Source organism: Sparus aurata, chromosome 7 (genome assembly GCF_900880675.1).
Source record: "Sparus aurata chromosome 7, fSpaAur1.1, whole genome shotgun sequence".
Taxonomy (NCBI): Eukaryota; Metazoa; Chordata; class Actinopteri; order Spariformes; family Sparidae; genus Sparus; species Sparus aurata.
This window is the reverse complement of record NC_044193.1, coordinates 23,410,904-23,428,430: the sequence shown is the minus strand read 5'-3', so window position 1 is coordinate 23,428,430 and position 17,527 is coordinate 23,410,904. Positions and strand designations below refer to the sequence as shown.

Below are 17,527 nucleotides of genomic sequence, written 5' to 3'. Positions count from 1 at the left end.
CTCTGCTCCCACATTTTCTCTCATTATTTCTCATGACCTGTCTTGATTTTTTTCTTTCTTTCCAGGCAACAGAAAGGATGAAGATAGTGGATGTATTAGGAGCGAAGCAGTTCTCAGATGGCGAGCGCATCATCACACAGGTAAGAACTTGTAGCTGGTGTGGTTTCCAGCAATGGGAGTGTGACTCGAGCATTGGAATGTTGATCATTTTATCATTCACAGAACCACCTTTGAAATGCATTTATAAGCAATCTGTTTTCTTCCTCCTCAGGGTGACAAGGCTGAGTGCTTCTATATTGTAGAATCCGGGGAGGTCAAGATCATGATGAAGAGTAAAGTAAGATCCTCCACCTCACCTTCTTCATTTCTGTTTCATCACATAAGGATTTTTACTCTGGGGTTGACTTTATTTGACCTTGTTCAGCAGTCACTTTTTTAACTGTTCATCTGCAATGTAAAGAAGGCTGGCTCACATAAATGGAATGCAGAAAATGCAGCTGCTTCTCACGAGGCTGATCATGATTTTAAAAAAAAACTTTCATTGGTAGGAATATGCACCAATATTGAAGATCACTCTAGGTACTTTCCATGTAGGACATTTAGGCAGTGACAACCCACACTCTCCAGTAAAGACCACCAGAGTGTTCCCTGGTTTTGCCTAGCAACAGCTGAAATCACACTCGTCTGCTCAGCCACCGAGTGCTCCTCGCTGGGGGGAGGAAATAACTCAGTGGTTCCTAACCTTTAATCCTCTTCTCTCCTTTGTTCCCATCCGTCCTCTTCATTCCCGCCTGCAGACGAAAGCGGACCATGCAGACAATGCGGAGGTGGAGTTAACGCGCTGTAGCAGGGGTCATTACTTTGGGGAGCTGGCCTTGGTCACCAACAAGCCCCGGGCCGCCTCAGCCTACGCAGTGGGCGATGTCAAGTGTTTGGGTGAGACGGAATGCACTCGGACACACTCGCTAAACGCATTTGTCAGCATCGACGCTCAAAAGAGAAACAGTAATGTCAGATGTCAAAAAGTCAGACGTGTATATAAAGTAGCTCTGATTCATCATCACATTTCCACAATGTGATACCTGCATCCAAACGCTCAGGGTCAAAAGTTTACATACAGTCTCACTTCCAATCATTTCTACAGCTCTCGTTTTTCAAACACATTTTACCTGGTCACAAAAAAAACATTCATATGAATCTTTGTAGCATGGCCTCATAACTTCTTCTGAATGGCTAGTGACTTTTCTGTGCACATTTTAATGGGGCATGTTTGATAAACCCACTAGACTCACAAAAACACTACAGTTTGAATGTCTGAAGAGCTCAGCATTGATCTAACAGAGCCGATTATTGATTTGAACAAGTCAGTAAAGTCACTTGGAGCCATTTCAAAGCAGTTACAGGTCCAAAGATGAGCTGCTTTTCTTCTGACAGTGTAGTTTGTGTTCTACTCATTCCATCACAAAATGATGAGCTGTAGAAAACGCTGGAACTGAAATTGCCATGATATACACGTTCTTAACACGTGTATGTAAACTCTTTACCACGACCATACGTGAACATTGATATGGGATCGTTCTTCATTTTGTTGTATGATCTGCGTGTTGTTTCAGCTGCTTCACACCGAGTGCAAAACTAGGCTCTCTATGAACATTATCATGTAAAAGATTGCAAAAATCCTGTTATAGTTAAAGTTGATAAGCAGCGTTATACCACTCAACCTTACAACAACATCTGTGCTATTCATTCATTTTCCAGTAATTGTAATGTTACAAGCAGTTTGTCATGAGATATCAAGTGGCATTTGAGTTTTGTTTAACTCACGATCTGCATTCGGCTCATATCTCGTCTGTCATCACCTTGTATTTCTGTTAATTTGAAGGCCATTCAGTAATTATTTTTGCTTTTGAAGTGGGTGTACTAAATCAGCCTCGACTGTGACACGAGCAGCTCTTCACTTTGGAAAATATCACAGGATTTTCAACAGCTGCTCGCGTTTTCTGTCATTTCTCTTGATTCTGTCGTGAAATCTGTTTGCGCTTTTTTTTTTTAATAGCTCTCACTGCACAGCTTTTATTTGTTTATCCACACAAGTTATTTTTTTCATAGTAGATATAGTGTGCCGATGTGTTCTCCCCTTCAATCCCAACAATGCACACTCCGTCAGTATACTCGCTCACCTGTCTGTCTGGATTTTTCTGTTTACTGTACTCACAGTACAGCAGCCTGTCTCCAACAGCTGATCCGCTTTGAAGCAGAGAGAAATGTCAATCAGCCGCACTGCAGCACCAGATGCTGTCTCTTCTACTCTTGTCATTCTCCTTTTCTATAACAGCTGTAAAAGATGAGCAGGACTTCAAGGGTCCTCTGGGGACAGGTAGAGAGACGGGAGTGCCTCTGCCTTTATCTAAAACCACTTTTGCACAGAAATCAGTGTGTGAATGTGTTTTTGTTTTCTTTGTAATGTGCATACACTGGCTAAAAACATATGATTGACTCCTCTCCCATTCCAAGGAGACTAGTTTGCCTTTCTGTCATTTATTTCCTTGCTTGTCACCTTCTTCATTGCGAACATGACCAAAAAACAAAATAGCTGTTCAGACTACATACAGAGCACGGTAAAACTTGTTTCATAAAGTCTTAGTCAGCAGCATTCTGAATTAGTTGTCGTTCTTTCCAGAGCTGAGAACGGAAGTCGCTGTAGAGTGAGACATCTCGCTTCTTTCTCATCTCTGTGCAGCACATATCAGGCAGCTGGCAAGTCACTGACGTTGTAACAGTGGTTACTTTTAAACAAATATATTCAACTCCAGTCTCTCTTTCAAACTCGGCGCCAACGGCGCTGCTTGAACTGAGACGGATGGAAACGTTTTAACAAGCCAGCAGCTTTAACTTCAGCACGTGTGATGGAGTAACATCGTGCCTGAAGAAGGGCGACAATATGTGTTTCCATCCCAGATGATCAGAGGTGGAGCCAATAAACACCCGTGACTAGTGCAGAGTCACTTGACCCTGGAGTTAATGCTGATCACTGACCACAAAAGCCAGATGTTAGCAGGTGTTAGTGAACTTTTTTGTCAGTGTGAACGTGGTGTGATGAATGTCCAAGCACAACTTGGATTAATATGCTTAACCTGCAAAAATTAATAAAAATAAAATAAAATATAATGGCCTCGGTTCTGATGCAAGAACAATTAGCCCTTGAATTATTTGACCAAGATGATGACACCTAACATATCTTGCTCTCTCTCCCCCTCTTTCTCCCCCTCTCTCCCTACAGTAATAGACATACAGGCATTTGAGCGCCTCCTGGGCTCCTGTAAGGAGATCATGAAGAGGAACATCGCCCACTATGAAGAGCAGCTGGTGGCCCTGTTCGGCTCCAGCATGGACCTGAGAGACTGAGCCTCCCACACCACCCTCCGTGCCTTCTACCACACCCACACACACACACACACACACACACACACATACAAACACACACACACATACACAGACATATGTCCTCTATCATACAGTGGCTATACGGGCTTGTAGTAAGCGTTACACAGACAGTAAAATATATGAGAAAATTGGCATACCTGCAAGTACATAACTGCCCACACATTCTGAACACACATACATGTACACTGACACCTATGTAGGCACAGATAGACGCTCACTTTACTTAGCCTGCTCACCCTCGTGCACATACTAGCTCAACACACTCCTTTATAAGCTCACTTTGTAGATGCGCACACACACACACACACACACACACACACAGCTAGCTAAAAGCCACGCACCTTGTTAATTGAGCCAGCTTCAACCTCTCAGTATGAATGTCTTTGCTGCAATGACCTTGAACCAGGTAATGCAGTGTAAGGACATAAAACACACACATTCGCACACACTCCATACACATGTTAAAAAAAACATCGTCATGCTTCATTTGTGCAGGCTTTGCATTCACATTGAGCACATAAACAACTTAAAGTTGTTCGAACGAGCCTCAGTAAAGGACACATCGACACACACACAAACACACACACACACACAGGGGTACAGGTACTCAAAAGTACATAGGTTACCACACTTGCAAAAACGGACACATTGTGGTAAAATGGAGACGAAAAACTTTAAAAATCTCTGAAAAGGAAAATGAATCAAAAATGCAAAAAAAGAGAAAAGTTTAAAGAGAACAGATAAGTTTTAGAAACATTTTATGAAGATAAAAAAAACAGAAGCTTTGATAAAATATTATTTAAATAAAAAAAGTGTTTCCTCTTTGGGAGGCCGGGGTGCAGAACTTTGTGGGCGTGCTCCATTTCTTCCTCTACTGTTGTTGATTGAGTTGAGTTAGTGCTGGTGATTATTGCAGTACCACAGAAGAAGAAGCGAAAACGATAACAACCCTACGTTTTCTGGGACATTGTTATTCTGTCATTGACGCCACTCGTCATTGTATTGAATTAATTATTAATGTATTGTTATTATATATTCATTTATTATTTTTTTGTTTTACTTTGACCAATTCTGATAAAATTCACCATCCATCTGACAAAATGATAAAAACAGAAAAAAAAGTTCTAATAAAAACAGTAGTGCTTATTTCTCCTTGATTATCCTTGAATGAGTTGTCCTGGATTTAAAAAAAAAGAAAAAAAACTGAAAAAATAAAGCAAACATTTTGTTAAAACTCTTGTCTTTTGTTGAATTTCTACTCACACTCCACTAACACCTTTGTTGCCTCGTGTGTATAATTTGTAAAACTGTTATTTTGATGATTCAGCCATGCTCTGTCTGTATGCTCATACGCAGGGGAAGCTTGCAGGTTGTCACATTCAGTATTTGTTGACTGTGAGGTGATGATTGAGCCCAGGGGTGGTGTGGAATCCAACAATTTGCAGTTCTATGAAGCAAGTACCCTGTTAAATGAGTATCAGTATTTGTGATATCAGACAACTTCACTGCTGTGTTGATGCAGTTTGCTTCGTCTGCATCTACCAGACCTCTGGTTCATGCGGTCATTACTGCAGATCACTGTAATAAAGCTACACAGGGAGTCATATTTAGTTAAATGCCAGCTGAGTCGTATGCTTCAGCTTTAACAAAAGGTTGATGATTATCATGTTTTTATAAATACATAACAATTCACCTCAATATAATATATATTTACTGCCAGACTGCCTTTTATTGTACAGCACCAACAGGTAGGTAGTTTGATCAGATGTATGTGGTGTGATAACACTCCCAGCCGCAGGGTGGCAGACACGACCTCTTAGACCAGTGACCAGACGAGCATCAACGTTTGCTCATGTTGCAGAAGAAGCAGTGTTTATGACTATTAACTGATCTGGGAGCGGATTTAATTGACGGTCACCAGCTGTTGCTCCGCGTTTTAAAATGTAAACCCGACCGCAGATCAGCTGTGAGTCCCACACTAGCTCTCTGAGGAGGAAGGAGGACCAGCACCGGCGACGAACCGCGAGAGTAAAAATGTAGGTATCGTTTCAGTGTGGTGAGAAAATAACGCTGAGTGTTATTCGCTAATGAACATTAAACATGTGGTTCTTTTCTAATATCTAATAAACGTCACTGTACTGCATTCGCGTCCTAAGGTAAAAGTAAGCGCATGAGCTAGCTATAGCATGCAGGACTGACTGCTAACGGACAGATTTGTAGTCTTACCTTACATGGAAGTTAGCAAGTAGTTCAGAGTGTGGTGGAGCTGTCTGTTGTGTGCGGGGAGAGGAAATATAGCTTTTTCTTTAGCCCAACGAGTGTACTCAGGAGCAGCAAAGTGAAGAGGACATTCTAATATCTCTACAGTCAAAGCAACAGTAGTGCGTTTATCTTTACTACTGCTGCAACTAGCTTGGGGGAAAAGATTATTCCTGACAAGATAGTAACAAACTAAGTTAACTTACTATTTGCATGATACTATACATTTATCATACTGTCCACCCACTACACTGTTAACTTAGTGTAAAAGTTATTGTAAAACCAGGGGGAGCATGAATATACACGAAAATGCACTCGAGCTTACAGTAGGTAAGAGTTGGGAAGAGTCTGCAAAGATTTGACGGATGAAGGGCAAAACTGCTAAATGGTATACAATCGTTATAAATGTTTAATTAAGACTATATACAGTAATAAAACACAGATGGGGCATGGAACAGAAATGTTCATGTTGGGATACACGGCCCCAAATAATACATATTTAATCGTATCTTGCTGGCTGGAGAGAAACTTCCGTGATTGTCACACTACGCATGTGCGAAAATGCTCCGATTAAAAAGAAACAACACGTATTCGAATATGTGAAATGTGTTAAATACATTACATGCAGTCACTTTGTCGATGCAAAATCACGAAATACTCTCGGGGAAGTACTATGAATATAATTAAATATACTAGTTTTATAAACGTTTTCGCCATGGCGAAATTGAAGGCGATTACTCTCTCTGTGCCGGTTATCTTCGGACTGTTAAACGCGCATGCGTACAATTTAGCGCACACGTGGGGAAAAACATGAATTAGTACCGTCTTTCTGGTGTCTGATGGAAACACTTCACATCATCGCGTCGTTCAAACTTCTTAGAATCATCACACCTTTGTCGATACGAAAAAAGCATTCAGTGTTTAACAGAATAAAGCATTTTCAAGAAGTAGAGGCGTGGCCAGGGTAGTAGGAGTCCCAGAATGCGCAGCGTGTGTGTAGCAATATGTTAAATTATTCGTACTTAAAATACATTCAGAATACAGTAATGTGATTTATAGTCATTTTTAAGATCGTTTGTGTCGGAATGACACAGATGAGCCGTGTTCGCTAACAAGCACATATTGTGAAACCCTAACAGAGGACGCTATGACGGAGAATGACTTCTTACACTTAGAGATTTGACCGTCAGTACACTCTTGTTTCTCTTCAGATCGTATAAATCTTTCGCCTTTTACTAAAGATTTCCGTGGAGAGGAACAATAAGAGTTTCAACTAATTTTTTGATGCCCTGCTTTATTGCGGGGCTTCCTTATTATGTGAAAAATAAATGCCGAAGATATGGTTGTTGGCGATGAGTCGGTAGGATGGTACTTTTGAAACGTCAGTCTTGATTATAATGTGTATACGCTCTTTCTATAGTCCCTGTGCTTGCATCCTGCTTAATGTACATATACATAAAACTTTAATTTATTTAATGATCTAGTCACTTAAACAGATACACACATATCACTGTTTTCAGAGACTGAAATAATGAATGAATGAACACAAATGTATTTCAGACATGTGAAAACAAAACAAAAAAGTTAAGTTAGTTCATTGGGTAAGCATAATAAAGTGACAAGCAGGTAACAAAGTATATTCCATTAACAAACACTGACATGCCTGAAAAGGACTAGAGCTATATACTTGTTAAATCCTTCTCCACAACTCAGTAATTAATCATAATCAATGTACTTCCATTCCTGAACCTGTGTGCCAGTTTGACACCGCTGATTGAAATGCACTTTCTTTTTAATCTACATTTTTCAAACATTATCTCTCAAACATCTACATGCAGTTTAGTAAAAAGAATATACATCAAATCCATAGAAATAATAAGTCAATTTCACATGTTCTGATCATGATAAATAATGTAATTGATCAAAAGTTCAACATTTTTCTATCAGAAAAGCTTAAAAATAAGTCATGTTTCATTCTGATACTACTGTGACTAAACCACAGAAATCCCGCTGAAGGCGACTGTGGAGCTAAATGTTGGCAACGAGAGGTCAAAGTATCTCCACAGAGCTGTAGCAGCATTGAAGACAGCAGGAATAAGTGGCGAGGAAAGACACGAACAGCAAATGTGTTCAATAAGAACACAGAAAAAACATGCATATTAAAGCTAATAAGTATGAAATGTAATCATAAAATCTCTTTTTTAAATTGATGTCTGTAAGCAAGTTATTTTCCTGCAGGTCTCACAAGAATGTGAGGGAGTCGGTGCCTTGCTCAAGAGCCCTTCAATGCGCTGGAAGCCTAAAGGGTCTTTTTCACAGCAGACACTTTTGTGGTGTTGTTTCCTGCTTTTAATGGCATTGTCACTACTGTGTCTGCTGTGTCATTGTGTCACCATCTCAGAGGGAACAGTAATTTTCTATTATCTTGTGGGTATTTATCAGTCGAGGGCCAGTTTCCTGTTGGGTCTCTGTAACATCCCTTTTTTACGTATACGTGTTGAAATTATGTTAAGTACACAGCACATCGCCACAGCGCACAGCAGGTCGCAGCTGTTTGACAGTCTGGCTTCAGCCTATTCTCCGTTGGTGAGTTTGTACCTTTTATTCCCCCCGATTTCTGCAAATTAATCCCAGACTATTTGGGCCACAGCATTTTAAAAAATCATTTTACATCTACATCGTTTCTTCAGTGAACATTTTAGGTTGCGGTGAAAATTGAGAAGCTCCTCAGTGCTTTCTCACAGCTTTAAGGTGATCTCTGCAGATGAGTTTATGGAAAATACAGTTTGAGACTCTTAGCTTGTAAAAAAAAAAAAAAAAAAAAACATGAATTCTACTCGAAACAGATTATTGATCGCTGAGCGATGTAGCACTGCTGGTCCTGTGTCACAACACAGCTGTCTACCACTTTGTGCTACAAAATGCCAACTTTTAGCTTACATCTTGTTCTAATAGCGTGATCTGATACAAGAATATGAGGCTGACATATAACTTAATCAGAGCTGACACGTCTGAACAATGTTTTTATGTACTATCATCGAAAAATGACACAATAGAAGGCTTTAACGCTGAATGCAACAGAAACCGGCATACTTATGAGTTTAGCAGAATAAGTGTCTTCACTGCTGGGCAGGTCAGCCTTCTCAACACTGTGTGGTAAGATGTGGTAGATAAGAGTCGACTTCCCCATTCGTGATGACTGCATCAAATTGTTGAATGACTTGACAGTAAATGCACACAGAGGTCTGTAGAAGTGTAAGGTTCTTGTATTACAGAGGTTAATGGGTTTCATTCTTGTCTTCATATCAGACACCAGCTTTCCATCTAAAGTTACATCCAGTTGTATCCTGCCAAAGCCGACATGACGCTGCAGTGGTCTGTCATAGAATTACTGTTTTTGTGACTACAGCGACCACCCCTCGTCCTTAACCACTCTGTAACCTCCTGTTGCTGTTACATTTACCCATTTCTTTGCTAAATTAGCTCTGGTTCTTGAATGGGTTCTGTTCAGGATCCACGTTTCCACCAGTCTGCAGCAGAACCATTGCAATCAAGGGTTCATGAGCGACGTAGGCACGAAACGGGGGTAAACGGTAGCAGCGACATGGCAGATCACGCTGTTCTGTTATCACAGATATGCTTGCTACAACAAGCATGGAGCAGCTTTTAATGAAAGAAGACGTAGAAGACTATCAGGTGTGAGACCAACAGCCTTCTCGCCCTCTCTTTCCAACCTGTGGAATATGACACTGAGGTCGTCACTTCAGGACTAGGACAACCTGCTGCCTTTTAGTTCCAGTTGGAAACCTGCTTTTCAGGCTCCAAACTCAATTATATTTGGACAATTTGCTCCAAATGTTTCAAAAATTCGGTGCACAAACTGGACCAGAACCTGTGTAATGGTGGTAACTGTGGACATCAAGTTGGATCTGTGTGGTCAGCACCTCAAGACAACTTATCTGTGATCGTCAGAATGATCAGTCATCAGTATGCACGTTCAGGAAAGGCCAACTCATACTGCCAGGGACGAAGGCGCGCTCACACAAGCACATGTTCGCACTCACACTGGTAAAACATGCAGCGTGAGAAACGTTTCTTTTGTGATGAGACTTTTTCATGTGGCAAGGTCCTAAAAACAACCGTGGTTAACAGCAGAGGGTGAACGTATCTCTGTGGCCCCCAATCAAGTGCTCGTGAGCAAGGCACACCTCCTCACAGAAACCCAGGGTGAACAGTAAAGGTTATAGTGGAAACGCAGATTAGAAGGAGAGCGACTGTCTAGTTTCATCCTCCTGCGAGCGTCTCCTCTTTCAGCGGTTCTGTGTCAGGATCCTGGTGACAGGTCTGATCCATGCCTGCTGCTTTCATGACGACGAAAGTCTCGTTTATCTTGGAGACCTACGAGTGCATCTTTGACCGGTCCGGCCTCCTGGCTCAGGCTGTGCCGTGATCGGACTAACCCACGAAGTTGAGAAACTGCATGTTGAAAACATTTTCTAACATTTGACATGTAGCACATAGCATGTAGCGTATAGTTGTGTGAGGACTGACTTTAGTTGAACCCTGGTCACCACAGGTCAGAACCACTAACGGCGAGGAACTCCACATTGAAGAGCGGAGGTGAGCTGAACTCCTTCTCGACTTCAGACAGTCCGACACCGTGTGCTGAGAGAGACTCTGAACAGCCTGAGAAGATCCGTGCGATTCCCATCCACCGGCGTCCGGACCTTCTGGTACCCTGTGCTGACCTGGTCAACTCGGAGTGGCAGAGGAGCCAGGCCGCCCGGGTCCATTCCCTTCAGAAGTCCTGTCCGGAGTTCCCTGTCTGTCTGGTCCTCCTGCAGGGCCACAGAGACACGGAGCGGCTGCTCGGCCACGCCCGGCTGTCCCGGGTCGTAGGTCACGGCAGCAGCCTGTTCGTCGAGTCAGTGGTCGTGTCCAAGGCGGAACGAGGGAAGGGCTACGGCCGGACTCTGATGGACGAGATTGAGAGCTACGCCAGAAGCCGAGGGTTCAAGCGTATGTGTCTGACCACCCACGACAAGCAGCACTTCTACGCCCATCTGGGCTACGTGCTGTCGACGCCTGTCCAGAATGCGGGTGCCATGACGGCGTTCGTTCCCATGGAGATGCTACTGAAGCTCTCCAGAATGCCAAGTGAAGAAACGTGGACAAAGATGGACGTACCACCAGGGAACAGAGACTCAGGAAGTGCTTGTGACGTGGGGTCACCTTCACCCTCTAGTTTACCTCCTCCTCTTCTGCCTCCTCCACCACCTCCTCCTCCTCCTCCTCCTCCTCCCACCATCCCTCCCCCACCACCTCCTTCCTCCATTCCTCCACCTCCTCCGCCATCTTTCCCTCCTCCTTCCATCCCTCCTCCACCACCTGCTTCTCCTCAGTCCGCAGGGCCGCTTGTTGCTCAGACTCTGACTGAAACTCCCTACAGAGACGCCAAAGGAGTTCCCATCTACTGGATGCACAAAGACATTTGATGAACACACAATCAGAAACACTTGGGAATGTATTCGCCCACATTAATTAATGTTCTCTCAACGCACAGGAAATGAGTAATGGAGGATTTCTGGTTAACCAAAGAAATACACACAAGCACTCTTGTACACATTTATTCACTGCCAGTACACATTTGGACACACCCGGTCTCTCTCAAGCACGGTCGGGAATCTTTTGGGCGGACACTCGGACAGCACAAATGTAGAACCAGAGATGTGTGGTGCCGTGAGCCTTAAAACAAAAACATCACTAAACATAACACTGAAGTGAAATCTTTTATTTTCATGCCGTTGGTCATCATTCTTATTAGATATCTTTGAAGCGAAGAAGATGAAGGTGCTACTGCTGGCAGCTTGAAACAATCAACTTCCACATACCTCGTTTAGATAATTACATAGAACTGTATCAAACTGAACTGAACCTCAGTGGAGTGTCTGTGTCTATCCGTGTGTATCTGCGTCAAAGCAGTGAGTGCAATAGAAATGGTGGGGAACACTGTGAAAAAAGAGCTGGGCTGATTCATGACTTTTTCCCACAACATCGCAGAATGTGTTATGGTTATTGTTTCCTTACTTGGATTGCCTGAGCTGCACTGTGCAGAACAATCAGTGTAAAGATCCAGTGTGTACGGTTTATGGCAGAAATGGAATATAATATTCAAAATTATTTTTGCAAGAGTGTAAAACTACCTGTAACTAAGAGTCGCTTTGTTTTTGTTACTGTAGAATGAGCCCTTTACATCTAAAGAACAGACTTATTGGCGACAAAAATTGAGCTAAAGGGCTCAGATAATTAATTCAAATGGTAAGAAACAGTAAAATAAATTAAAAGTACCCCCAAAATTACAGTAACTTAGAGTAGCTGTAATTAGTTACTTCCACCCCTGTTGAGTTGGTTGCAGTGTGCCACCTCACCACTAGATGCCACTAAATCCTGCACACTGGACCTTTAAATTCCTGTACTCAAGGGGGAAAGTTTCTCTGTGCTCACCTTTCGTCTGAGTTTAGGGTTTAAGAGATGAGTTTGTGACATCACAACTGGTTCAGGAGCCAATCACAGTCCACCATCCAACAGACACAAGTGTGATGTGGAAACATGCAGCCTTGGCGTCGCGAACTCCGAGAAGGAACTGTTCAGAAACAATACAACGTTTGACATTGAAATGATTTGCATTTTTATAGAGTTTGGATTTTTAATCAGGGAGAAGAAGCAGATACAATTTAGAGAGTATTTGACTATTTAACTGAATATCACACATTATTGTTCAATGTTGAGTGTTATCATATGTGTTACAAGATGTCTGGGGGGAACTTTAAAGAGGTGGAGGGGTGGTGACAAGGATGGCATTTGACTGTGACTATTTACCCTCATCAAACAGCCAGTTAAATGAAATATACCCACAGCCCTGCTCTTCCAGTCCACTATCTGCTGCTGTAGAATTATGTGACGTGTTAATGTTGAACTCGAGGTTTGATGTGCCTTGTTGAGCTACCAGAGAGCTGAAGCCTTATTGAGGAAGTGATGCGTCTTATTACATCTGATGTTTCAGTTGTGAAAAATTATGTTAATAAAGATAATTTTCATAAAATATTCCTTTGACTTTTTCTCATTTTAATTTTATGAGCTTACATTTAAAGAAATTCTGGCAGCTAAGTTCAAACGACCAGTTAATGTCAACTTTGATTCTTGACAATAGTCTGTATCCCAGTTCAGAAAAGTTCCTCATCAACCAAATTTTTACTGGTCCATTTCTCTCTCCTGTCAGGAAGGACACATCAGTCTCTGAGCAGCCATGGTGCTGTCTCACCTCTCGATTCTCCTCCTCCTCCTCTCTTTCATCCCCTGCACTTCTGTGTCACAAACCTCCACCCGTGGAGATGCCCTCCCCCATAGTCCCCCCCGTGGAGATGCCCTCCCCCATAGTCCCCCCCGTGGAGATGCCCTCACCCATAGTCCCCCCCGTGGAGATGCCCTCCCCCATAGTCCCCCCCGTGGAGATGCCCTCACCCATAGTCCCCCCCCAACTGCAAGCAGTGGACAAAACTCCACCCATGAAGTTGCTGTCCCCCACACCCCACAGCCCGTGGCTGCAGCAGCACCGATCCTGCAGGACCGGCCCTTCGTCGTGGTGTGGAACATGCCCACGGCACAGTGTCAGAAACGTTACAAGATCAAGCTGGACCTGAAAGACTTCGACATCGTGGAGAACAGGCAGCAGCGCTTCCAGGGAGAGGTGATTGATCTCAGACTGTGTTATAGATTTACTCTGGTATTCAGGGATTGCAACTGTACGGCTGGTTCAGAGGCATTTCCAAAGTTGCTTCTTAAGCTCATATAAGTTACGTGTGAACACAACAGACAAGATAATAAAGTGACTTTTTGCATCTGTCCTAACCTTCCTAATTAATTTCTGGCCGGTTTGAGGCAGAATAAGTCAAACGATTCAGCCTAATTTTTTCGTCTTAAACATGGCTAATGTTGTAGTGAAAGATTGCCTCTTATACATACTCTTAGTACTTAGTTGAAGTCTTGCCTCCATCCATCCCATATTCCATTTTTTTTATCTTTAGTTGGGTTTCCACTAACTCACTGAGTAAAATCTGTGGCTTTTAGATATTATGCTACATTCATTAGCTGGTTACTAACATTGTCTGTCTGCTGTTTGATCCTGGGCAGGTAGTGTACAGTGGGTTTATCAGATCCTGTCAGCTGAATGAAGTTGCCTGCTGCTGTTTGAAGCAAGGTTGATGAGGATGCTAAGACTCAAGCAAACATAAAATCTGTCATGAAACCAAAACAAGCTAAAACAGGCTAAAAAGCACTGTCGAGCAGCAGAGCTCTGTTATTATAATAATTATCTTTAATTTTCCAGAAAATGACCATCTTCTACCGTGACCGCCTGGGGAAATATCCGTACCTCTCCCGAGACGGCAGGAAGGTGAACGGAGGCATACCGCAGCTTGGCGACCTCTCAGCTCACCTCTCCCGCACAGTGACTCAGGTCACCAGCATGCTGCAGCCGGACTTCAGAGGTTTAGCCGTTATCGACTGGGAAGAGTGGCGGCCGTTGTGGGGGGGGAACTTTGGAACCAAGATAGAGTACCGGAGGCTGTCCAAGCTGCTGGTGAGAGAGGAGAGACCGGATCTGTCGGAGAGGGAAATAAAATCGCTGGCAAGGAAGAGGTTTGAGGAGAGCGCTCGGAGGTTCATGGAGGAGACGCTGCGGACGGTGGTCAGATATCGTCCAAATGGACTCTGGGGGTTTTATGGTTTTCCTGCCTGCTTGAATAAGAAAAGGGGAAAGAAAGGTAGGACAAAGACTAAGTTAAGTACTGCTTGGTTGATGGTGATGACCTTCTTTGGAACTGACGTGTGTCTTTGTCTGTGATCAGGTAAAATATACACTGGACGCTGCCACAGGGGGACCAAAAAGCGAAATGACTGGCTGTGCTGGCTCTGGTGTCAGTCCACCGCTCTCTATCCCAGCATCTACCTGCCACAAAGGCTGGCAGGATCCAAGGATGCAGCACTGATGGTCAGGTACAGAGAGCTGAGAAACAGCAACACCAGATCTCTGTGAAACCGAGGATGTAAATGACTGTTTTTGATGCGGAGTTTTGAATGATTTGCTGATGAACGGTTCTGACTCCTCCACTCAGACACAGGCTGCTGGAGGCTTTGAGGGTGGCGTCGGATTGGCGCCATAACAACGCTACCCATGTTGCCAAACCAGTCCTTCCCTACGCTAGGCTGGCATTCACACACACACTCAGCTTTCTTAACAAGGTGGGGTTTGTTCCTACTCACGCATGCACAAACCAGTTTATTGGCAACAAGATAAATCTCTCATTCAAACTAGTTATTGTGAGTGTGTTTGTGTGTGCAGACGGACCTGATGCACACGCTGGGCGAGAGCGCGGCGCTGGGAGCTGCTGGAGTGGTGCTGTGGGGAGAGATGAAGTTCGCCAAATCCAAGGTACGCAGTGTTTGTGAGAGAGTTACTTACGCGTGTGTGTTTATGTGTGTAACCCTCTCCCTTCAATCCCGCTCCCCAGCATCAGTGCATCGTTCTCAGAGACTACATACGCACTGTCCTGGGTCCATTCGTGCGGAGGCTGAGGTCCAACACCCGTCGCTGCAGCCACCAGCTTTGCCACGGCAATGGGCGCTGCGCCAGGCGACGCTCCAGCTCGGGTCTCATGCTCTCCTCAGCTCCAGCCATGACCTCTGATCACTTCCTGTGTCGGTGCTACCAAGGCTGGAGCGGCAAGGACTGTCAAGTGAAGACGAGCGAAAACAGACCCAAACCAAAGTAATCCAAACCAAGGACATTTTAGTAGATGTGAGGCCTCCACATTATTATAATTAATTAATTAACCGCCCCCCGTAGCAATGTAAAGAAAATAAATAAAGTGAATAATGAAGGTGAATTTATCAGCGTGGTTGAATAGTTGAATAGTTAATGTCTCCTGTGTTTTGTATCATACAGGTGTATCAATTACACTTTAAAGCTGAGTTACATAATCTTCCCCAGGGTTTGCCCGACCACACGCAGCTGGTGCCCTTTTGATTATTTTTGCCCCCGCCCCTCAGACAGCTTGAGTCCAACACTGTAAGCTGTGCTCATCGCAAGCTGATCTTGTCTGATGTGCAGTACACTGTATCTCCTTGCTGCAGGAAAACACAAGAACATTGAATTGCCTGTCCAGTACAAACTCATGTTTTTTATAATTAAAAAAGAACAATGTCGATGATGCAGGAAGAGCAGCTCCAAGAGCAGCTCTATCTGGCTGGATCTTTTCTAAGGAGCAGGAGTTTGAAATAAAATAAAATATAATCTCTAGGGTTGCAATGCTTTAGGTATATCAGACCTCTATTAGAACATACATGATTCAATAATAGACTAAAAATGGACAAAATACGAGGCTAACACATACTCGGAAAACACTATTTATCACAGTTATTGATTTGTTTTTGTGATCAGAGGCAGTTCTACATTTTGTCAGTCCACCATATTTTGAGTGTGTGCTGTCCCACATGCACCCACACATCATGACACAGCTGAGCTGGAAGCTTTTAAAAGTCGCTTACAGTAAACACACTTGGTGTGGGACAATGGCAACAGTCTTAAGACAATCATTATTTTGAGCAATAACACTGAATGTGATTTTCTAAAGGCATCCAGGGTGTGTCATGCTATGTAATGATGCGACACTCTGCCTCCATTCATTTTATGTGATCTCTTATTTATGCTTTAATGATAGCGCCATCGCAGAGAAAATAGTTTCTGAGTTCATTCAGAAGTCCTTTTCATACAGTGGCTGAGGCAGGAGGGAGTGGAAACCTCCCATCTCTTAATAAAATAGATCCATTAGATACATCTAAAGTTTCCTCTTCAAGGTAAATCCACTGTAAAACACAGTTTTACTGCACTTGAAGGCATCCGATGTCCTTTACTAAAAGTGTGCATGTATACATGAGCATGTTTATGGTTGTAAACATATCCTCATGTTGCCCCTCTGATGGCTGTCAGGTTGTGTCTCAGTGTCTGCAGTTCTTGGATCAGCAGTGACAGCTCTGTGGCTGCTGCCTCTCTCTCCCTCAGAGCCTCCGTCAGCATCCGAACTGCGCCGCCCTGCTGGACTGGAGGAGAAACCAACAAAATCATACTGTCAATTTGAGAAATCTTGCGCTACACGACCCAAAATTCCCTGTTGTAAGGTTTAAAGAGATGTTTTAATGACGTTAAAAATGATTGGATGGTGTAGGCCGAAGTAAAGATTTGAAGTAAAAATGTGAACACATCCGGGACAAGAAACTGGATGAAGTCTAATTCATAGATGGGGGAAAATCAAATAGGATTGTGTGAATATGGTATCTCACCCAAAAAGTAGAAGATGAGTAACACAGTTAGCAGTAGCAAAGAGATAATAGCGCAGCCCATTGCATAGGCATGCGATGAACTGGGCGTCAGCATGTCCTGTAGACGGCTCTGCCATTTGCTGCCAACCGGGCGGCCTCTTTGATTGACAGCTGTCGCGTCAAATGCGTAGAGGTTCCCATTCTGTGAGGGTGTGTAAGCAGGGCGAGGAGGCCTCATCACTGAAATCATAGAGAGCACAGTTCATCAGTGGCAATGTGTGTTTACATTTTGTGGCTCCTTCAAGACGTGTGTGTGTCTCTATGTACCTTTGTGGCTGTGTTCCGTGTGTGTGTGTGTGTGTGTGTGTATGTACCTTTGTGGCTGTGATCATGGTGTGTCCGGTGGAGGTCGTTGATGGAGTCCACAGAATGGAGCTCGATCTCTGTG

At 43.4% G+C, this 17,527-nt stretch overlaps 2 protein-coding genes and 1 non-coding gene across 6 annotated transcripts in view; all 3 read left to right on the top strand.

Annotated features, from left to right (window-relative positions):
- prkar2aa (protein kinase, cAMP-dependent, regulatory, type II, alpha A) overlaps positions 1-4,678 on the top strand; it is a 44,425-nt gene extending 39,747 nt beyond the window's left edge. For both annotated transcript variants that reach the window (XM_030422891.1, XM_030422890.1), the window contains exons 8-11: positions 66-140; positions 272-337; positions 798-936; positions 3,281-4,678. In XM_030422891.1, coding sequence (XP_030278751.1) covers positions 66-140; positions 272-337; positions 798-936; positions 3,281-3,405 — 405 coding nt within the window. In that variant the 3' untranslated portion in view covers positions 3,406-4,678. The remainder of the gene's footprint in view (positions 1-65; positions 141-271; positions 338-797; positions 937-3,280) is intronic.
- A 651-nt stretch (positions 4,679-5,329) lies between these two features.
- hyal3 (hyaluronidase 3) lies at positions 5,330-16,060 on the top strand. Of its 3 annotated transcripts, XM_030424269.1 has the most exons (8): positions 8,026-8,289; positions 12,983-13,094; positions 13,125-13,450; positions 14,090-14,525; positions 14,610-14,757; positions 14,877-15,003; positions 15,104-15,193; positions 15,273-16,060. In XM_030424269.1, the coding sequence occupies exons 2-8, from the start codon at positions 13,010-13,012 to the stop codon at positions 15,531-15,533; spliced, it is 1,473 nt and encodes a 490-aa protein (XP_030280129.1). In that variant the 5' UTR covers positions 8,026-8,289; positions 12,983-13,009; the 3' UTR covers positions 15,534-16,060. The 3 variants fall into 3 exon arrangements, with proteins under 3 accessions (XP_030280128.1, XP_030280129.1, XP_030280127.1); XM_030424268.1 differs by lacking the exon at positions 8,026-8,289 and adding an exon at positions 5,330-5,480 and having other exon boundaries at positions 12,983-13,450; XM_030424267.1 differs by having other exon boundaries at positions 12,983-13,450.
- On the top strand, positions 6,895-7,010 carry LOC115585862 (U5 spliceosomal RNA). Its single transcript, XR_003984785.1, has one exon. It is a non-coding gene; the product is annotated as a U5 spliceosomal RNA (small nuclear RNA).
- Positions 16,061-17,527: the final 1,467 nt, after the last annotated feature.

Excerpts from the sequence above, each read along its gene's own strand:
- hyal3 (XM_030424268.1), top strand. The coding sequence starts at position 13,010 with ATGGTGCTGTCTCACCTCTCGATTCTCCTCCTCCTCCTCTCTTTCATC. Across the intron at positions 14,526-14,609 it reads TAAGAAAAGGGGAAAGAAAG|GTAAAATATACACTGGACGC; the intron begins GTAGGACAAAGA and ends GTCTGTGATCAG. Across the intron at positions 14,758-14,876 it reads GATGCAGCACTGATGGTCAG|ACACAGGCTGCTGGAGGCTT; the intron begins GTACAGAGAGCT and ends TCCTCCACTCAG.